The sequence below is a fragment of the Cynara cardunculus genome (assembly GCF_001531365.2).
Source record: "Cynara cardunculus var. scolymus isolate 2C chromosome LG 1, CcrdV1, whole genome shotgun sequence".
In the NCBI taxonomy this organism is placed as follows: Eukaryota; Viridiplantae; Streptophyta; class Magnoliopsida; order Asterales; family Asteraceae; genus Cynara; species Cynara cardunculus.
The window spans coordinates 39,651,529-39,674,552 of NC_037528.1; the positions used below are offsets into that span (position 1 = coordinate 39,651,529).

General features: G+C 35.9%; 1 protein-coding gene across 3 annotated transcripts; it reads left to right on the plus strand.

Annotated features, from left to right (window-relative positions):
• The first annotated feature begins 468 nt into the window (after window positions 1-468).
• LOC112508745 (structural maintenance of chromosomes protein 3) lies at window positions 469-22,699 on the plus strand. 3 transcript variants are annotated; one of them, XM_025113486.1, is made up of 30 exons: window positions 490-685; window positions 836-891; window positions 4,348-4,387; window positions 4,540-4,615; window positions 4,795-4,833; window positions 4,940-5,007; window positions 5,104-5,175; window positions 11,525-11,604; window positions 11,716-11,794; window positions 11,874-11,991; window positions 12,060-12,235; window positions 12,348-12,593; window positions 12,711-12,832; window positions 13,392-13,536; window positions 14,913-15,085; window positions 15,168-15,267; window positions 16,859-16,995; window positions 17,069-17,270; window positions 18,779-18,866; window positions 18,951-19,100; window positions 20,048-20,199; window positions 20,283-20,474; window positions 20,555-20,738; window positions 20,827-20,897; window positions 20,981-21,132; window positions 21,249-21,417; window positions 21,516-21,662; window positions 21,751-21,846; window positions 22,021-22,195; window positions 22,290-22,699. In XM_025113486.1, the coding sequence occupies exons 3-30, from the start codon at window positions 4,373-4,375 to the stop codon at window positions 22,478-22,480; spliced, it is 3,615 nt and encodes a 1,204-aa protein (XP_024969254.1). In that variant the 5' UTR covers window positions 490-685; window positions 836-891; window positions 4,348-4,372; the 3' UTR covers window positions 22,481-22,699. The 3 variants fall into 3 exon arrangements, with proteins under 3 accessions (XP_024969245.1, XP_024969254.1, XP_024969262.1); XM_025113477.1 differs by lacking the exon at window positions 836-891 and having other exon boundaries at window positions 469-685; XM_025113494.1 differs by lacking the exons at window positions 490-685; window positions 836-891; window positions 4,348-4,387; ... (3 more) ...; window positions 5,104-5,175; window positions 11,525-11,604 and adding an exon at window positions 11,641-11,698 and having other exon boundaries at window positions 11,789-11,794.
• The last annotated feature ends 325 nt before the right edge of the window (window positions 22,700-23,024 follow it).

The following is a 23,024-nucleotide window of genomic DNA, read 5'->3' on the forward strand; positions in this document are numbered from 1 at the left end:
AAGTTATAACAGAATACATTATTATCCTTATAAAAAAATATATTATTAAATCAAAAATAAATTACTTCGTTATCAAATCTAAATTAAATTATAATAGAAAAATTGATTATTTATTTTCGAAATTTTATGATATCTTTAAATTTATATTTTATTCAAAAATAAAAACATTATTCATTTCTTAAAAACACATAAAAACGTATTTAACATTTACATAAACTGGATAAAACGAAACATTAAAATCGAGATATATTTCGTTGCATTGCACGAATATCTTCTAGTATTAATTAAATAAATTTAAAACCAAATTTAATAATAGTAATTATTTTAAACCATAATTTCATCCATAGAATATTGCATACAAACTTAAAACATAATCCATTTAGAAAAATAGATTTTTAAAAAATACGCAAAATTTTGTTTTACTGTGATCGTTTTCATTTTATTTTGAATCCCAAATTTTTGGGAATACATAAAATCCGCCGGGGGGATTGCGGCCGTGTCCTCCTTCCTGCAAGATCAAGTTCAAGTTGAAGTTCAATTTCAAGTTTAAGTTCTGCAAAACGCACTTGCTCCAGTTCCTCCATCATCCAGCCCACTCTGATAAATACTAAAGTCGTAGTTTAGGGTTCCTTTTCATTCTACTCAGAGAGGGATAGAGGATCCTTAACCGGATCAGCCACTACAGGTAGGCAATTTTCCGTCGACTAATTTACTATTTCTCTCTTTCTCTCTTGTGTTTGGTTTTTTGATTTCCTGCAAAACATTGTGTATGCTAGTCAAAAACTCGAAGGAAAATTGGTTGGTGATTTCTGTACATTCCGATTTTTCATGTTAGGTTTGGAGTTTTGGAAACAAAAGCATCTATATCCCGACCCTCTGCATATCCTTACTGTACTACCATCAATGCTTCAAATCTATTAGAAAATCGTTTTTGGCAACCTTGTTTGCTGCTGTTTTTTTTTTTCCATTCTTGTTGCTTTCGATAATCTGATATTTCATCTCCTGTATGATGAAATGGCGTGTACTTTGGTTCCTCCAATCTTACTTGCTCTTGTCATCTACTTCACAGCTGCTTTGCTAGACAGCAAGGCCAGAAATCAGTTGGCTCCCGAAACATTTTTCTTGCCCCTATTATTAAGTGAATTCACACAACTAATGATTAGGGTTACTTCTGTTGACGAGAAATTATCAGAGAGAACCGTATTCTTTTTCCTTATAGTTTGAATCAGCAAAGCAACCGTCATATAAAGATATTACTTCAAATTTACTAACAAAAAGGGTTGATTCTGTTTTTAGTTACAGCTACATACGAGGATTAGGCACAGCACAAACATTAATCCATTTGTGGGTAGTCGTTGATGGTATGACCTTTTCAAATTCAATTGTGGCGTAATCTGAATATTTGGTGGAAGAAATAACAAATTTACCAAATATACTGATTATTCAATTGTAAGTCCTACCATCATGTTGCCTCTGGTTATATAGCTGACTTAAACTGACCAATACATTTCAAGAATTTTATTAATAAACAGATGAACAAGAAGAGAGCAAGATATTAGTTCCAGTTGTTATAGGCCATGAAAAAGGTGTGCACATCATACCTTCCCCAGTTACCTCATAGGGTCATGCACCAGAAGCCTAAACTTCTGTTCCATCTTCGGTAATACCCATAAGCAATAGATTGTGTACCAGCAATTAGAACACATCTATGAAGCTGCCCCATTGTTCCAGTTCCACTAGGCATAGCAGCGACAACATCATTGCAAATTAAAAGTCCTAACATCCTGGGGGAATATTCTTCTTTATTTATTCTCCRTCTAAACTAAAAATTTTAGTATATATGTAGTGCCAATCCAACACAAGTCCTTGCTGTGGGTAGGGAAAGAAGAATGAAGGGGATAAACCACAATAAATAGATTATGAGTCAAAACATGGACATGGTCCAAACTTAAATATATATGTAACATCCCAAGCTAACCGTATTAGATATTGGTCGCTTTGTCCAACACTTGGATTCACTGTTTTAAACCACATATGATAGAGGAGAATCCGGTTTCTTATAAGGCAACTTCGTTCCCCTCCCCAACCATTGTGGGATCTTACAATCCACCCCCCTTGGGAGCCTAGCGTCTTCACTGGCACACTAGTCCGGTTCCCGACTCTAATACCATCTGTAACATCCCAGGCTAACCGTACTAGATATTGTCCGCTTTGTCCACACACCTGGACTCATGGTTTTAAAACGCGTCTGATAGAGGAGGTATCCAGTCCCTTAAGGCAACATCGTTCCCCCAACCAATGTGGGATCTTACAATCCAAAAGCTCTTATGAAGCTTCTGCATTTGGAAAGACAAGATGCAAATAGATATATTGATCTAAGGGAAAAAGATATACCAACTTCTAATGGGTAAAAATGAAGTCTTATTTTGGTGGCTTTCAACCACATTTTAATAGGATCCAAATGTGTATTCACAGTCTTGAGTAGCAGCTTGACAAAAGAGAGGGTCACTTTTGGCTAAGAAAGAGGCAGGGTGCAATTGGGTTTTGTTGATCACTCCACATTAGATCAGGAAAATGTCAGGGCATAAAACACATATTAGCAGCTGCATAAAGATGATGTTGTATAGTGTTTACTTGGTTATGTTTATCCCTGGACATGATCTCTGATAGTTCCTAGAGACGCAAAACTAGGGTACTAGACTAGGTGTTGGTTGATCTAGATGGGAGGAAGGGAGCTAGAGAGGTAGGGGGTAGGGGTTAGGGTCAGGGTTAGTGAGTCAGTAGTTAAGTTTTACGTTTTTCATGTTCTTGCCTCTGTTTGTATTGTTTTTGCTTACTTATATCCATCTGTTATAAAATTCAAGTGTAACCGCTTTTCTTTCTTTTGAACACTTTTTACTAGCTGAGGGTCTTCACAGAAACAACCGCTTCACTCTTTAAGGTAGATGTTAGGTCTACGTACATCTTATCCTCCCTAGACCCACCTCCGGGTGGGATATACTGGTCTCTTTTGGGTCGGTTCGATTTCGTTAAAACCATGGAACTTTGAATTATTTTTGGTGAATCAAGTGCCTAAATTTTTATCATGTCTTCTTTGGTATGTTGTTTAATCCAGTTCATAGAAGAGTTATACTTTTTGTTATTTGAGTCTGATACAATTATGTTAGGTAATCCTCAGAGTATAGTTGTTAAAACCAGGCTTCTGTTATAATGGTCTGTTTTAAATTGAGTGCAAAAGGTTATATGATATGCAACTCCAGTTCTCCTGCATAGTTACTGTGTGGTTGATGTGGCATTTTGAAAAACTTGAGGCTTTGTGAGAAATGAAAGCATTTTGAATTTGACCGGTGGCTAATGAAAACATTATATGTCTACATGTACTTTGGTTAGAGATGTATAAAGGACCAGTTAACCGATTATGGATGGGGGACCAGTGACCATTTAAAAAAGATCCGGTGATAGGCGAAAGCCCATTTTAGTCTAAATTTTGAATGTGGGACCGGTCCTTAACCGGTTAAAAGAGGGTAAAAAAATCCAGGATAAAGATCGAAAACAGGTTGTTGGTTAGCCAAAAACCGGTCTAGTTAAGGCCCAGTTAAAGCCCAGTCAAAGCCCGAATAAATGATCAATGCTCAAAAAAACCAGGTCAAGACCCGTTGCTTTTGCCCAAATATCAAAACAATAATTTATGGTCATTGATAGTGAAATTGATGCAAGAAAAATTTATAAAACATTTTAAAGATATGTATCCGTTTTTTCATGTGACTTGACTTTGATCGCAACACAATGGAGGCGAAAGTTTATTAGAAGACAGTGGATGCTAGATCATAAAACGATTCAATTTTGATCACTTAAATAAGGTTAAATTTGATGAAAAATTATTCAATACGACAAGATAAAGAAAATCCAACTTGAAAGATACAAAGAATATTCAAGAAGAAAAAAAACGAAGACGTCAAAAGAATTCATTAGTTTATAATGTCATAGTTTAACTTATATTTATATCTTATGGTTAATTGGTTTACAATTAAATGAAGACTCGATGTATTTTTAAAAATAATTATCAACTTCAATATTTAATTCTTTTATATGTTTATTTTTTTAAATAATTTAAAAAAAGAACAAAAGGGCCGGTTTAGGACCAGTGGTCCGGATTTGGTCCTAAATCCTTGGCCAAGGACTGGTCAAGGCCCGGTCCTTTTTTCCTTGTGCACCTCTAACTCTGGTCGATGTTGTATTGATTCAATACATTATCAGAATTTTCATCCTCTATTCCAGTTCCAGTTTAGGGATGGGTTTTATATAAGCTTTGTGCATTGATGCCTTCTTTATTTTGATTATCCATAGGTTTGAGCAAGCTTGGTTTATCAAAATGTACATAAAACAGGTAATCTTTTTCATTCTTTTACCAGTTCTGCCTTTATCGTTTGGGCTTCTTTAATTGACTTATTGATTCTCCTTACTCGTATATCTTTTCTTATCTATTGTTTTCTTGTTTTTTTCCTTATTTTAACATTTGCATGCGGGATTATATTGTAGGTCATCATTGAAGGATTTAAGAGCTACAAAGAACAAGTTGCAACTGAAGACTTCAGTCCAAAAGTGAACTGTGTTGGTAATGATATTCTTTCAAGCTCTTTTGATCAAATTTTCTGCTATTCTTATATCATGTTTGCTTGTATGTATCATTATTTGTTACGGTTGCTATTAGAAGAATTTTTGAAGTAAAATTATACATCATCTTCTCTATAAGTTATCCACTATTATTATAATGTACAAAATTTTCATTTGCAGTTGGTGCAAATGGATCTGGCAAGTCAAATTTTTTCCATGGTATGTGTAGAAATATATTAAATATTTATTTTCTCACTTTTGGTTGCTTCTGTAAGGACTAACAGATTGGAAATTACATCTCAACTGACATAATTTATGCCCACAGCAATCCGTTTTGTAATAAGTGACCTCTTTCATAACCTGCGCAATGAAGATAGGCACGCCTTCCTTCATGTATGCTCCTTGGTTTTGTGTTTATGACCTATCAAGTAGTCATATTTATTGTTCGGCAACATATTAATTACTAATTCTTATGTAAACGTTGCTCAGGAAGGAGCAGGACACCAAGTTCTATCAGCTTTTGTTGAGATTGTATTTGATAACTCTGACAATCGTATCCCGGTAATCTTTATCATCTATTAATGATCATATTCTTTTCTTTTATATGCATATGAAATGCTTTTTCTTCTTTCATATTGTTCTTTTTATTAAACCCTTGCTCATGGTGTCGAGATTGCACCCACATGCTTGTAAGGGAGCAAACGGAGAAAGAAACAATGGAAAGAGGGAAATGTTTAAACTAACATTCTAGGATAAACAACATGAACAAAACATGTAAAAAATGACAAGTGGAGATAGTAATTGATGCCGTGGAGATGAAAGTGAGTATTTGTGAAAGATCTGTCATCAAATAAAATTAATTTATTTTTTGAATAAAATCATGAGAGGGTCTAGTGACTACATCCTTTTATATATTTTGTAAGGTCTACTTGTTATCTCCACAAAAGATTTTTCACAAATTTGCATAAAGTCGCATGAAAGATAGCAAATTGGATTTTCTCAAGACATTCAGGTTATAAAATTTGAAGTAGTTGATCAACTAAAAGAAAGCTCTTGCTTAGTCAAAGTCATAGACCGAGCAAGAGTTTCAACTGGGTGTTAGTAATCCTAGTGGATCTCAGCAGTAAAGCTGTTCACGAACATACAACCTGCTAAACCTGGTCCGCCCGACCCTTTAGAAAAGCGGACTTGGACAACCGTTCTCGAAAAAATGAGCGTACCTGGGCTAGATTGTTAAAATTAATGGGTGGGCCCAGGCGATGAAAAAGAGCAGACAGGGGAGTCCTTTTATATTTTTTGTAATTAGTTAAATTTTACATATAATCAATACTTTATTACTTATTTTATCCATAATATTTTAGAAGCCCACTTGTCTGGTTTTGGGATGAACTGCCTCTACTAAGTACCAATAGCCTCCTAAACATATATACTTTACGTGATATGTCATATAGTATGTCACAAACTTTACGTGATATGTCATATAGTATGTCACAAATCTTGATTTTGAAGTATTATGTGGTCAAATATTTGGTTGAAGAATCCGAACTGGATATTGATAAATTTTTGGAGAAGAAATGTGCATTCTTATATATTATGAAAATTAATTTTTTTTCTTTAAGCTGTACATTGTTATGTTTTTATGTCTTGTTTTAAGTTGGAAAAAATTATGTGGTTTGAATATTTTACATAACTTATTGGGCCCTTTAGCCTGTGGGCAAACCTGAGCTGTTCATAGGACAGGTATGGGCAAGTTATTAAGACAACGAAAACAAGTCTAGGTTTGGTGTATTAGGCTCGGACAAAAGAATTAGGTTAGGCCCGTGCCAGGCCCAAGCCTGCAAATGATCACCTCTACTCAACAACATAGGGCAACAAATAGCATGGACGGTGTCATGAATGATGGAAGGACCAGCAATAAAGAATTAAAGACACAAAATGCTTCCCGTTCTAATATTCTCTCAAGGGTGTAATTGAATGGAACACACTATTCAAGCGTATTCGCCAGCTTCTTGAAGCATGTGTAATGCTTGAAAAAGTATGATTATCTTGGTAGCGTGCTGGAAGACTGAATAGCCTCTTGATATGCTAGTTAATTCTTTTAGTAGGTAGCTACCAAATGGTCTTGTGCTTCATACATGCGATGGTTGTGGTTTTGATGTCAGACTCCATGGTCTTTAAAGGATGCAAACATATCACCTTTTTCAAGCTTTTGTTATAAAGATTGTAGAAGGGAGACTTTATGTCTAGTGACCAAATCTTGTCAAATGGTGATGGACATAGGGAGATCCCTAACTTTGCTTCTTGTCATTTAGTTGGATTGGAATGTAAACTTACTTAACTAAATGTTCTCTTCGTTCTTTGTATGGGGGAAAAAGTGAACTTTAGAAGCACCCCTAATTTAGTTGAGGAATGAAAAAGTATCGATTGTTGTATAGATTATTCTCCAACACACTTTTTCTGAAATGAAGTTTAAATAATTTTGAGTGAATTACATTTTTCGTCCCGTTGGTTTGTTGGTTTTAACTGAATCATCCATACAATTCTTTTATTACCAATTACTACATGTCGTTTGCAAAAAGTCATGCCATTGTGTGCTGTGTGTGTATGTATATATAATATAATTTTTTAATAGAAAATGAGATAAAAAGAGTAAATTGACCAAAATGCTTCTTCTTTAATTGAATTTAAAGGAAAAATATAATGGCCTTTTGGGAGGGATGAAATCCAAGAAATTTTGCAAACGTTAGGGACAACTCTGTGATAAAAGAATTGTAGGACAATTCAGTTAACATCAACAAACGTTAGGGACGAAAATGTAATTCACTCTAAATTTTAAATAAAAATATCTTCATTTGGAAATCCCATTGGATTATAGTGGAGAAAGTATTCTATAAAAGTAAAACAATTATTTTAGATTGATCGGAATAAATTAATGTATCGAATAAAAACAATTGGGTCTTATGTCAATTCCATGTATGGACTTGGAATTACATATATTGAAGATAGAAGTTAATATAGTACCATCTTTATTAGAAAGTCAAGTACAACTTTATGCACTACAATAACACTAATAGAGAGTATGATAAAAATTAACTTTGTTTGTACTCACGAAGTTACCATTTGATTTCTTCAACCATTGATAAAAACTTAGAAGTAAAGTTTCATTTGAAGTATTTGATGATTTTGACAAGCTCATTTTACATAAACGATTAGTAGAAAGCAATGAGAATTCAAACAAGGCAGTAGCAATAAATGCAAGAATTTTTATTTCCATAATCTCATCGATTTTTTATATCATTATAATTAGGGATTTAATCCCATAGAGATGATAAATCTTTCACCGCATACACTTTTTGCGAGGGGGGACCTTGATGGAAACAACAATACTTCATAGGGTAGAGGTCAGGTCATCCCATCTCACCCCACCCGACCTCTTGGGTGGGATATACATGCTCGTTTGGTTTAGAGATGATAAGTTTCACATGTCAATTCAATAAATGTCGATGATCTTGAATCGGATGAATATCATGAATAATAATTTCCGAGCTATAAAACTAGTTCATGGTCAAGAATTGAATGATATAACAAACGAAGATCTTTTATCCATACCGAATCCAAGATTGGATTCCCAGCCCAATCTGAAATTCCTTTATGTCCTTCTTAGAGCATCTTCAACAGCTTTTCTATAATTTTTTAAAAATAGAGAACCAAAACATAAAATTTCTAAAAGGAATGACATTCATCTCCAACAGATTTTCTGTTTTAGAGATTTTAACATAAATTATATTATTATTATAATATGCTTATAATATTATCTAATCCCAATACACTTCTTTTTAAAAAACCTCTATAAAATAATAATAATAACTCAATCTCATTGGTGGATTGAAAACATAATGATTTCTCTCTCCCAATATCAAGTTTTAGAGAATTCTCTATATTTAGAGTTTTCTCCATGATTTTCTATTTTAGAGAACAAGATAGCAAAGCTGTTGGAGTATTTTAGAGAACAGAAACTCACTTTTTTCTATTTTAGAGAAGCTGGTGGAGATGCTCTTGATAGTTCTGTTCTTTCTTTTCTATAACCTACCTTAGGTCTCCTTGTAGAACCATCGAATGAAGTATCAGCGGACGCCCATCTGTTTCAATTAACTACAAAACCCCAACAAACACTACAAAGTAAAGTGGAAAAAGAGAGGAATTAGGTTTCAAATGTAGTTTTATTGGTGATCCAATTTTCTTATGATCAAGACGAGTCATGGGAGCAAAGATGGAATATTCTCAACTTCACTATTTTAGTTATTTTCATTCTAGTTTTGGGTTTGTTCTTTTTTTGACAGAATCCTGAAAAAGGGGCCGCATGTGCCAAATCTTCATACGCTTTCTCATCGACCGTAGCTGTCAACCAAAACAAAATTCCATTTCAAGAAGATCGGAATGAAATACTAGAAAACAGATAAAATAATAAGTAAGTAAATCGAAGAAAGAATCCCAACACGAAAAAACTGTCTTGGTTTCTGAAGTTGGACAAATAACTGATCATGTAAAAAGCTGCCCTGAAGACCAAAAATTCCAGGAATCAGAAATCAGTGATTTAACATATACTAAAAGATAATCATGAAATCTGTTGGTTCCTGAAGCTGGATTTGGAGAAACTAGCGCCAGTTGTAGTTGCTATTGACCACAATCAGCAGAGGATCCTCTTGGTCTTGCAACTTTCAGCTAATGAACTTTGGGGCCCCATAGTGTGTTCTCTGGGAGATAAACAGCAGCAAACTTAGGTAGAAGCTCTGAACATCCTAGGTTGCTCGTTTAGTGCAGATGTGAAGGGTAGTTGAGAGTGGTTTGGCAGTGGCTGAGTGTTATGCCAGTTGATGTGATGAGTAGAGGCTTGTCTGAGATGGGTTGACTTGATGTGAGGTGGGGTGGTGAAACTATTTACGGTTTCAGGGAGGAAGAGGCGTCGTAAGGTGGTTATTTCAAAGAGTGGGTGGTGATTGAATGTGGACATAGCCATGATACTATGGAGAAGTGTTCTCAAAATGGTTGCGTTAATCACTACCTGAAGTTATATGGAACATATACATGGGACATAGGCGAGATAATGTAAACAATTGAAGACCTTAAAATGATAGAAGCACATATGATAACACAAGAAGGTCCTGTATGCAAATCTCGAGTCTGGTGCAATTAATCATAGGCAATTTTTCAGCCATCTCTGCCATGAGGAAGATCGGATGGTGGGAACCTTTCTTGACAAGGGAAAATTAGAGATTTGCAATATCCCCTCGTATCTTATTTCATAAAAAAATGACTAAATGTGAACCAAGTTGTAACATAGTTGTTGAAAGCGCGCGTGACAGGCGCGCGCCTAGGCTCTGAGGCTCATAAGGCTCAAGGTCTTGGGCTTTTTTAAGGTCGAGGCTAGGCGTATTCACGAGGCTCAATAAAACCCTGCGCCTTGGTTGAGGCGTCTTGTTTGCCTAGGCATGCCTCATAAAGAGTTACTAAGTATCTAGTCAAACCCTAATATTAAATAAGTTCTCTCATCTTCTCATTTCCTAGACTTCTTAAACAAAGAGTCATGAAATAGATGATACAAGTCAAACTCAAACCCTAATATTAAATACCGAGTTCTTAGAGCTTCAAGCCTCCTCGCTTTAAATACCGGGACCTTAAAACTTCTCCCTCACGGCTCATGCTTTAAACCCTTCTCTCTTCTGCCTCTATCAAAGTATTGTTGGTTGCTGCATTGTACTATTGTAGGCTTGTACTTGCTGCATATTTGAGTTTTGTTTAACTGTTTGTGTGTGTGTATATATATTCTGATAAAACGCGCCTAGCACTCCTCGTGCCTGCGCCTCGCGCCTAGGCTCCGGGACCATTTTGCGCCTAAGTGCGCCTTGAGCCTTTTAACAACTTTGAGTTGTAACCAGTCCTGTACTGATTCTGATATGATGAGGCATAAGTGGTGGAGTTATTTTATTCAATCGAGCATTCGTAACTGATGCTAATCTACAAAGCACAATTGATTCCTCAGAAAGCTTTGTTATTACAATTAAATACTAAAGACTTGCGTTTTCCTATCTCAGATGTTCGGGTTACCTTTAGAGGTTCATCATGTCCTACTTGATGTCATCACTAGAATAGTAGAGTTTAGAGGTTGTTTTTATGTCCTGTGAATGTGATCTGAAGTAATGGAGGATAATTGTCTGTCCTCTTCAGCTGTTGACCTTGGAATCTATGCAAATGTGGGGAATTGGCCTTCAAGGGGGGAGTCAGAGAGATTCTTAGGTGATGTGGCTGTATATTCATCGCCCTCCACCCAATGCATTTCAATGATCACGTCATATTATCCTCCTTCTGTGAGTAGGGTATATGGCCTAAGATGTTGCTTAGCAAGGAAAAAGAAACACATCTGTGCTTGTTATCTGTTTTATAAAGGCAAACATTATATTTCATATCCATTAGGACCACTTATAGGATGGAATAAATTTCTACATAATTTGGTGCTATGCCACTTGCTGAAATTCCTGAAATTCAAGCCACTTAAGACTTTCAAACTACTTGTTGCTATGCCTAAAATTCTATAGAATTTACCATGGGTTACAAAACTTGGTGGACAAGGCATACATTACAGGCCATAATGGCTTAAGTTTACCATATTTCTCACATACGTTTCTAGAAAACTGCTGTTATCACTAAATCAGAAGTTTATATTATATGCACTGATTTAGTTATTTGGATGCGTAACCACTTGCTGTTTAGGCTGGCATAATCTCAAGTTTTCATCTTGCTCTTGTTATTTTTTTTCATGCACTGCTAGGGTATTTTTTTTCTGTGTACATGGAATGTGTTCAGTTTCTAATTTGTGTTTTTGGTTGTTAAATATCTTTTCTACCTTTTGAAGGTTGATAAAGAGGAGGTGCACCTACGGAGAACAATCGGTACAAAAAAGGATGAATATTTTTTGGATGGGAAGCATATAACGTGAGTACTACCATATAGATAATATATTTTCTCCATCTTCCATGCTGCACTGGTTGAATCCTCTTTCATCTTGTTGACTGTTATAACAAAGAAGGTAATGCCACGTTGCAGGAAAACTGAAGTTATGAATCTATTGGAGAGTGCTGGGTTCTCTCGTTCTAATCCATATTATGTTGTACAACAGGGGAAAGTATGGCATCACTTTTGTCTGATTTGATGTCATGTGTGCAGTATCAAAATGTGATCTAATAACCATGCATTTATTATAGATAGCATCATTGACATTAATGAAAGATTCAGAGCGACTTGATCTACTGAAGGAAATTGGTGGGACTCGTGTTTACGAAGAACGTCGTCGAGAAAGCTTGAAAATTATGCAAGAAACTGGCAAGTCATTGTTTAGTTAGTTGTTTCTTGCATTTGGCGAATGCTTTCTTATATTCTTATAAAATCAGGTAATAAGAGAAATCAGATAATTCAAGTTGTGCAATACTTGGATGAGAGGTTGAGAGAGCTGGATGAAGAGAAAGCAGAGTTGAAAAAGTATCAGCAGCTTGACAAGCAGAGAAAGTCTCTGGAATACACCATTTATGATAAAGAACTCAATGAGGCACGGCGCGAATTGACCGAGGTAATGCTTTTTCTTTTTATTTGTTAAATTATTTGTCTTCAACTAGGATTATTTGCTTAAGAATTTCTTTAGTCATGTTGTGATGCCTAATAACATGCCTCACTTGGTGCAGGTGGACGAGGAGCGAAATGCCATTTCTGAAGAATTAGTTAGGAAGTATAACTCATCAGTAGATGAAGAGGAAGAAGTAAAGAGATTAGACAAGTCATTTAAAGATCTCACAAGAGAAGTTCAAGGTTTAAGCCGAGAAAAAGAGACGATAGAGAAGCAGCGCACAGAAGCTATTAAGAAGCACACAGAGGTTGAGCTTGATGTCACAGACCTTGAGGAGAAAATCTCGGGGAGTAGGAGAGCCAAGGTAACGTGACCTTGTAAATACAACACATAAACATCTTCATCGTAGTTTTTAAGGATGTGGAAGGACCTTGAAGTGAAATGGCTGATTTTGTTTTTGATTTAAAAATTCATGCTGTAGGATGAAGCTGGAAAGCAGCTTGATGTCTTACGCAGAGAAATCCAGGCATCCACAGTAGAGCTAAACAAAATCAGACCTTTGTATGAGAATCAAGTTAAAGAGGAGGAGGATATCACGAAAGGGTATTTCTCTAGAAATTGATGACACCAGAAATTTGGATATATTTACATACCAGTGTGCTACACATATTGAAATGATGGTCACAACCTTCTCATATTGCTTTTGTGAAGTGTTTTGTCTTTTCGTTGTTTTTTCTCAATCCGCAGAAATTTACAGATCTTTTTGAGGAGGTTCAGATGTGCCACAGGGCCTTCTTTGACATGCCTAGTTCTAGATTGTACCCCTGTAAAACATATGTGCATCATGCATGTATAAACTAATAAACAAAGAGGCAGAGTCCAACACAGAGGGTCACCAAGATCATTTAGTTAAGGCCTTCGAGGTTTTTGCTGCTGGATATGATGGATGAAGTCACAATGCACTTTCTTCCTGGTTCACTGAATTTTATGGCTTGGGTTTTCCATGTCTAATTGTTTTCTTCATGTGGAGCTCTCATTTTATTGTTCTATTCTCCATCCCAAATATATAAAGAAATGGAGACTTTCAAATCAATGTGGTATTTGTCTATTTCTTTTTTGGTATTCTACTTGCTTGACATTTGTGTCAACTGATTCTTGATAGAATTATGGTACGGGAAAAGCAGCTCAGCATACTCTATCAGAAACAAGGGCGTGCAACCCAGTTCTGTTCTAAAGCTGCACGTGATGAATGGCTTCAAAAAGATATCGATAAGTACAACAAGGTTCTGTCCTCAAATGAGAAGCAGGTAATTATTATATTGCATAAGCTAAATGCATGCATGGATATTGTAGAACCATGGAGTAGAGGGAGACCTACCTAGTCTGATTTTTTAAATGGAAAAAGGCATACTTAATGAACTTGACGACATGTATGTCAATGATCTCTACAACTATAGGAGCTGACAATCCTGTGAATCAAGAGATAAATTACGGAAACTAGAGAGACGCTAGGAAGATTGTTGTCTCTTCATTTAAAAGAAAAACTAATAGCAATAAATCCTTAGAGAGTAGGAACTATAACGCTCTCCATCAAACTGGGTTTCTAAGGTTGAACATTCCATCTTGTCAATTTGTCTTCCAAATACTTTTGTCAGTATGCTAGCAATGGATCACCTATAGACATGTCTACATAAGTTATGCATGATATACCATCAATTTTTTCCTTGATAATATGCGCGTCTACTTCCACATGTTCAGTCCAATAGTTTTGATGACTTAATTAGTGGCACAATGTTTACTTGTTCTACTTTTCCTAAACTTCATACTTTATCAAAAATTCTAAGCACTTCATTAACTTTAAAAATCATCAAAATTTCAATTTTTTTTTACAAGCTTTCGGAGTGGCTCTGGACTTCCACCAAACTTTTTGGAACTCTTTTGCAAGCCCATGGTCTTGACAAAAGCCTCTCTACTCCTTGGGATAGAGGTAAGGTCTGCATACATCCTACCTCCCCCAGGCCCTACTTCGGGGATACATGGGGTGCTTTTGGTTTGGTTTTATAATTGGCACAATTTTGCATTTTTTTTTTGTTTTTTGTAGATTTAAACGTAGGTATTTTTTCTCCATTCATGTTTGAATTTTTTTTTGTCTTAAGGAGGTTATATAATAAACAAATGAGCCACACTATGCACGCTTTTCTTGCATCTAAACCTTTATTGGTACGACTTCTTCTTTTTAGTGCTTCTTTTGTTTTATCTCATGATACTATATTACATACAGACCAACAATTAGTATCAAGAAGTTAGTCTTCTAGTTCTCTTACATTCTCCTTGCTATCTCCATTGACCAAACTTGTTAGAATGGCCCTCGTCATTATTATTATTATTGTTGCCTTCTCTATCAACTGATGATGGGCTTATGTTCAAATGTCAAATCCCATACATGATCTACAATCCCCAAAAAACACCCAATTACATAGATTTCTCCAGCATGAAGGTATGGTTGGTCTTGTTGCGGGGCTATTTTCATCAATGATCTGACAAGAGATCTGAAAAGCCTAGCTGGTCATATTCTTTTGTTTTCATTTTTCATCGGGATACTTTCATTATCACATTGTAATGTATCATGATTTATCGCTGTTGTGAGATCTTAATTATAAAATGTTTACCTTATATGTTATAGGAGAATCTACTCAAGGATGAGATCGGTAAACTTGAAAGAGATTTGGCAGCAGAAAATGAGCACGTGAAAGGCCGTGAAACTGAGATAAATGCTTTGGAAGCTCGGATATCAGGTTATCGCAAAGGTTTTAATCAGCATAAGTCAAAGAGAGACGAGCTTCATGATAAGCGAAAGTATACCTAAATTATTTGATCTGTTTGATTTGACAATGTTCAAATTCAATGTGCCTGATACTGAAGTTTATTACCTCTTCAGGTCATTGTGGGGGACAGAAAGTGAACTTACAGCTGAAATTGAGCGTCTTAAAGCAGAAGTTGTGAAGGCAGAGAAAAGCTTAGATCATGCTACTCCTGGGGTATGTTAATATGTTATCATTTCATATGTAAGCTTTGTTGGAAACTCTCTTGAATGGATCTTTGCTCCTAGAAGGTTTGGATGTTGCTATATTCTTGAAAGACTTTTGCTTCAAGGAAAAGTCTAGTTGGAGAAGTTCTTGGAAGGTGATATGGAAATATTTATGAGGCATGTGACTTAAATTAGTTTCTAAAACATCGCTCCTGTAATAAATAAAGTTTCTCATTGTGGAGACACATGAGGGTTCTGTCTTAGAGGAGACACATGGAAACTTCTGATTTGCATGTGCAGAATAATTGCCTAACCTTACAAGCAGTCGGGGAAAGGCCGTAAATTTTACCTCATTGTGATTCTGAAAAAGGCTGTAAAGTGTTTATGCTTGTGGGGCTATTCACATAATTGACTTGAACCTCCTTGATTTTGTTCATGGAGTTGACTAAAGGCCCCTATTGAAGGTTCAAAGCGCGAGCACTGAAATGAGAACTTCTACGTAGAATCAAAGCCTCAAACTCAATTGCTGATGTTATTTCAAACAGCAGGGTTGGTAACAGTAAGGGGTCGTTTACCCAACGCTTACCCGGGTAAGCACTTACCGGTAAAATTCAACACTATCACTTACTTACTGGGTAAGATTTTAGTCCACCAAAACGGTATCCTATGCAACAATTTGCCCGGTAACCGCTAACCGTGGTAAATCATTGCCATCACTTACTGGGTAAGACTCTCGGTCCTTACCTTCGCTCTTACCGGGTAAGATTCTTGGTCCTTGCCATATTCATCCGGTAACGTAATGTGACTTGGTAAGCGCTTACCGGGTAAGCGTTTGGTAAATGACCCCTAAATAAGGATAATCTATGTTCTGATCAAGATAAAGCAAATGAAATTTCATGTAGAGGAAAACTAGATGTTGCATGTATTATTTAGTTGAAATCGCCTTTGTTGCATCTTCGATTTTCATGTTCTATAATATGGAATTGATAATATACACCCCAGAATTGGTACCATTTGGTCACTTCTTTATCTGGTTCTATTCGTATGCTTGTTTTTCTCCTTGCAATGCTTCTCCTTTCCTTGCACTTAAACATCATTAGAAGGATTTTAGTTGGCCTGAGTCCTCATGCAGTAGCATGCTATAAATTCCATCCATATCTGTCTGTTGTACATTTGGTGTTTTTTTGTAATTTATTTAGAGGTGATTTATGTGGGTCGTTGAGAACCTTGTTTTGATGAAAAGCCCCCCCCCCCCCCCCAACCTGGGTAGTGATGTTAATACATATGATATGCATTATAAAGATCTTGTCTCCACTACTTATCACTGTACACAACCATGGGTGTAGGATTAGGTTGTCACAAATTGTGGAGCAGGTGTATGACTAGACTCTTTATTTTTTATGACCATGCATGTGTTGCTTTCCTTTTCATTATTTGTAAATTTGATCAAGTGAAGTATCCTATCTATTTCTTGAATAGAATTTGTTCAAAATGGAAGCTTATATGATTTTTGTTAACTTATTTGGTGCATGAAGAAACTTGTGGGAGAAGTAGGTTTATTTTGCTGGTGATATCTTACTTGCCTAAGGTACATTTAACAGGACATAAGGAGAGGAATTAGTTGTGTCCGGAGAATCTGTAGAGAATACAAAATTTCTGGAGTGTTTGGTTCAATTATCGAGTTGCTCGAATGCGATGAAAATTTATTTACTGCTGTTGAAGTTACTGCTGGAAACAGGTTTGCACCGAGTCTTTGACAGCTATATTTATATCTGCTCGCTTTCGATGAACTTTTCCGACTCCTTGTGCAGCTTATTCCATGTGGTGGTTGAAACTGATGAAATATCAACCCAAGTAATTAGACACCTTAATGCAGAGAAAGGTGGAAGAGTTACATTTATACCTCTGAATCGGGTTAAGGCTCCTCATGTCACGTATCCACGAAGTTCTGATGTGATTCCTCTTCTTAAGAAATTAAAATATTCTCCCAACTACGATCAAGCATTTTCTCAGGTCAGCAATTCGCCATGATTCCTTGAAAGTTTTTGATTTTGTGATGATAATATCAAATAAGCTCAAGTTGCAGATTTCTGTTACTTGGTCTAACAGATTACATGTTGATTTTACCATATGAATGTAGAAACTTAACTAGTGTTGTTCATAATTTTAGCTGCTTGATTCCAATGCCAATTGACTTGTCTGCATCTTTTATTGCTATTTTTTTCCTCCATGTGAAAAAGTTGGAGGTCAACCTCATTTTTGTTATACATATGCATATGTGTGTGTGTGTATTAGTTGTATTCTTGGCAACATTTAGTATATCAGAGCATCAAATTTTGGGTTTCAGTGACGACCCTTGCTTTCCCGTGGTGATGCGAGGCTGGATATGAACTCAATGTGCTCATCATATTTACAAGGTGTATAATTGGCCTGAATGTACCGTGCTCGACAAATTCCTAATGAAATATTATATGTTTTTGTTTTTGCACCTTAAAAGTCTTCAGAAGTTATCTGCATTGGGAAACTCAGACTTAAATATCAAGAAAGAAGTGACAATTCAGTTGCAGCACATGTATGCTTGCATAGTCTTCCCTGGCCTCACATTTGACCAATTTTTTTAGATTATACATTTTGCTCTTTAAGTTGGAGATTTTTTATGGATTTTTTACGATATCCAAGAAAGCAAAGACATGGTTTTATTGATGCAGTTGATATATTAGTTGGATTGTGTTTCAAACGATTTGCTAGATTGAGTTCCTGTCCTGTTTTAGTCAGCCCACAAACCTAACTCTACCTACTTTAGGAGGTTTCCTTGCAATTACATCGATCGTCAAATCCTAAATGTCTACAGAGTCTAAATGGTGTCTCACTGTTAGGATATGGCAACCTAATCTAAATTCTAGCATGACCTAAGAATTTCTGCAGCCGATGGCAATCTATTAAGTGCTGTAGATGGCTTCCACTTTTTTGCATTGGCTCCATAGGGAACTTGATTGACTGGCCAATCTCAGATCTGAACATCAGATCCAGTTGTTGCATGAGGCTATAAATGTTGCATGGGAGTCTTGTATGTGGTATATCTATCATGGTGCAGATATTACCATTTGATTTCCTGCTTATGTCATGTACTGACTTGTGACATTTGACAAAGTTTATTAGTTTCATTGTTGCAATATTCTTGTATTTTGTCAACGCATTCTCATATAAGAAACTGAATCGGCTCATTTATGATGGAATGTTCTCAAAGTCAAACCGTGGTATCATCATCTTAACTTGTTTTTTGCTTTTTGTGGATTATTAAAGGAACTGTGAGACTTGGGCATATATTAGAACTTTCCTATCAAGGATAATATGGCCACAATAGCTATCATTGTCATATAGCTTGCCAAAGTAGAAAAATGTGCTGCTTTTTCTTATTGCTGCTCATCCTACCTTCTCATGTAGAATACAAATATACAGACAGTTACTAATTGTCACACCGGCGCTCTTCCTTAAAGGTTAAATTTCCGTTCTTATCTCAGGTATTTGCTAGAACGGTGATTTGCCGAGATTTGGATGTTGCTACCCGTGTTGCTCGTACCGATGGTTTGGACTGCATTACTGTCGAAGGTTTCCTTCTTGATTTGTGTTACCTATTTTTTTGCTTTTGCCATAATGTTTGTTTCTATTAAGTTTATTTTTCATCTGTTATAGGTGACCAAGTTAGCAAAAAAGGTGGTATGACAGGTGGATTTTATGATAAAAGGCGTTCAAAGCTTAAGTTTATGAACATCATTCGACAAAATGCCATATCAATCAGTGCAAAGGAAAACGAACTTCATGATGTCAGATCTGAACTTCAGAATATCCTTTGCATGACCTTTTTTCTGCTTAAACTGGTTTTATTACATATTGTTCTTTATGCAACTTTGCTAAGTTTTAGAAATCCATTGGCTCTTGCTATTGTATGGGGTTGAGCTTTGCTTGCTTGTGCATGGGTTGGTTTGTCCCGATCGATTGTTCATCTACATGGGGAAGCTTAGTTTCTCCGAGCCAGGGAGGGCGTGCTATTTGTTTATTGGATGTTTGCGTTTAGATTCTCAAACAGATTTATGACTTGCATGCAACAGCTAGAAGCCTGGAGCTTGTGGACCCTACCTAGTGTTTGGCATATTTTCTTTTTAAATGTGTGACCTTGTTTGTATTTAAATCATGGTATGGTACATTGCAAGTCCCAACTGGAATTTATGGCATCAGTAGGTTGATTATATGATAGGTTCTTGAACTTTCATTCACTCTGAATTGTTTTAATTCCTTCGTACTCTCTTGATTTTCCAAACAGTGCTCAGAGTTGGTGAGTCATAAACATGCTAGATAGATGTTTAATGTGGAATGTTGAACTTATTTCCAAAAGTTGAACTGTCAATGAAACATATAGAAATTTCAAGGAAAGAACTAGTATTGCTATGAAATCATGACATAAAAGTTATCCAGTAGACAATGATAGTGAAGTTAGTGTTAGGATTGAGCTAAAACTTATGTACTTGTGTACAAGCAATGATTTATACATCTCATGTTTCTGTGTATCTGCATTGTTAGAGAAATTGGCTTGTATTTTTTTATTTATTTTTTTCATTTTGTATGTTATCCAGAGGAATTACCAGCTTGTACATTCCCAAGGTGTTTTGACTGGGGTCCCTTGTGTCCTATAATTAGGACATGAGTAGACTGATTTCATTAATTATTTTGTTTATTCTTCTAGATGTTTCCATCAAATCTTATGTTACTGGTTTGGACTTGACTTCTCGCACTTATAGACAAGGAAATCAATGAAATTGTTGCTGAGCAGCAAAAAGATGACGCTGAGCTGGCGCATGAGAGATCAGAACTGGAACAGCTTAAGCAAGATATTGCTAATGCTAACAAGCACAAACAGAACATCTCCAAAGCTCTTGAGAAGAAGGTTTACAAGGAGCTCAACTGCCCTCTTGTTGAGTTATGTCAGTCTTACATTCTAACTGTTTGGATGAATTAAACAATTGGCAGGGAAAGTTGCTTGCAAATGTACAGACTCAAATTGAGCAGGTTAAAGCTAATATTGCTATGAAAAGAGATGAGATGGGAACAGAACTTGTTGATCACTTAAGCCCAGAGGAAAAGGATCTGCTGTCACGATTGAATCCTGAAATAGCAGACCTTAAAGAAAAGCTCATTGCCTGCAGGGCAAATCGAGTAGAGGTTTGCTGATAAATGTTACTGCGAGTTACTTAAAAATAATTTTTTTAGTTTATATCATCTTATTATTGTTTTCTTGGTAGACTGAAACAAGGAAAGCAGAGCTTGAGACCAATCTATCAACAAATCTTGTTAGAAGGAAACAAGAACTGGAGGCAGTGAAACAGTCTCCAGAAATGGATACGTTGAATGCTGAAGTGGAAGCAAAGAGACAGGAACTTCAAGATGCAAAAATGTTGGTGGAAGAAGTGAAAAAACAGCTGAAAAGTAGGAAGTTTAAGATTCTCTGCATCAAGTTTCTAATATCACTAATCAGTTTCCTTGTCTTAAGCTTCAAAATTTTTCATTTTAACAGGAGTTTCTGAGAACATTGACGATAGAAACAAGGAACTCAAGAAAATTAACAAAAAGAAGAGTGAGTTGAAGGTAATTTTTGCTTTTCTATATCCAGGGACTGCAGTTATGTGTGGCTGTAATTGTCATTGGTAATACATTTCCTGTAAGTGCAGGCTCGTTTGGAGGAGTATGAAAAGAGCCGCCAAAATGATGATAAACGAGCAGAACAACTTATTAGTAGAAAAAATACTTTACTTGCAAAGCAAGAAGAGTACTCCAAGAAAATCAGAGAATTGGGGCCATTATCATCAGATGCATTTGAAATGTAATCTTAGTCTCTTGAATTTCCTTTGTTATTGCTGAAATATTACACTTTTACGGCTGCTCTTTTATGCATTATATAATGGTAGTATACTTTCTTGTTAACATATCAAAATACAGGCACAAGCGAAAGGGCATGAAGGAATTATATAAAATGCTGCACAAATGCAACGAGCAATTAAAGCAGTTTAGTCATGTAAACAAGAAAGCACTTGATCAATATGCAAACTTTACAGATCAAAGAGAAGAACTTCAGAAACGACAACAGGAACTTGATGCTGGTGATGAGGTAATTAACCTCCTTCAGTCATATTTCTTCTCTCACTTTAAGTAGTCGGCAATGTAATAGCAAGGTACCAATGTGGTTTTATTCATCTTCTATACCAGAAAATCAAAGAACTTATATCAGTACTAGACCAACGTAAGGACGAATCCATAGAGCGTACTTTCAAAGGTGTGGCTAAACATTTTCGGGATGTATTTTCTGAACTTGTCCAAGGTGGTCATGGATTTTTGATCATGATGAAGAAGAAGGTTGGTTTTGTTTGGTTTTTCTGTTAGACAATTACTAGACTTGTGGCTTTTTTTAACTTGTTGCTTCCGGGTTTTTCCTATAAAACAGGATGGTGATCCTGTTGATAATGATTATGATGAGGATGGTCCTCGGCTACCTGATACAGAAGGGCGTGTTGAAAAATACATCGGTGTGAAAGTGAAGGTAGCATTCATTAAAGCGTTTTGTCTTAATTTGGCATGACCTCACAATATCACATTCCATATTATAGTCCTTTCTTTGGTGACTTTTGTAGTTTGAATTCTCTTCTAAAATCCAGTTGTGGTATTGAATTACATATGCAAATGTTGATTTTTGATGTTGGAATTAATATGGCAGGTTTCCTTCACTGGACAAGGGGAGACACAGTCAATGAAGCAATTGTCTGGAGGTCAGAAGACTGTGGTTGCATTGGCACTGATATTTGCCATACAGCGATGTGATCCTGCTCCATTTTACCTTTTCGATGAAATAGACGCTGCACTAGACCCTCAGTACCGAACAGCAGTTGGAAGTATCCTTTTCTTGTACTTGAAATTAATTTGGTTAATGTTAGAAAGTGAAAGAGTTTGTGTATATTATTGGGGTTCTTGACAAGTTGTTTGTAGATATGGTTCGGCGTTTGGCAGATATGGCGAGCACGCAGTTCATTACAACAACATTCCGGCCTGAACTAGTGAAAGTTGCTGACAAGATATACGGGGTGACACACAAAAACCGGGTTAGTCACGTAAATGTTGTGAGCATGGAAGACGCGTTAGATTTCATCGAGCATGACCAATCGCATAATGCTGAATGATTGGGGTGGGTTTGTATAGCAAGTAGAGAATACTATTACTACCTCCTGGTGCTGCTGGTATAGAAAGAAAGAAAGAAAGGAAGGTTTCATCTGTTTGTTTAACCAATTACTCTCACTGTTGTTTCTTTCTTTCAACTATTAGTTTCTTTGTTTACTGTACTAATTACTTAATGTTAATTGTTATGTATGAAAGCTGTTTTTCAAGACCATTTTCATTCACCTTCTTTATTTCTATTTTTTTTTATCATACATATATAAATATATATCACACATGTAACCATAGTTGTATTTGTAGATTTTTCAAATTACAATATCGTAATTAAAAAATAATTTGCAAATGTATTGTTATAATTTTTCAATGTAAAATGTCATTTAAATACTTTGCATTTAGCCCTAAAACAATTAGTTAAAACTTTGTTTGATACATACATCTTGAATCGAAGCTTTAAGAAGTAGTCCATTATCCATAACTTGTTCACTTGATTGCTATCTGTTAAGAGGGTATGGCCGGAGTCTTTACCTTTATCAAGTCTATTTTTTAACA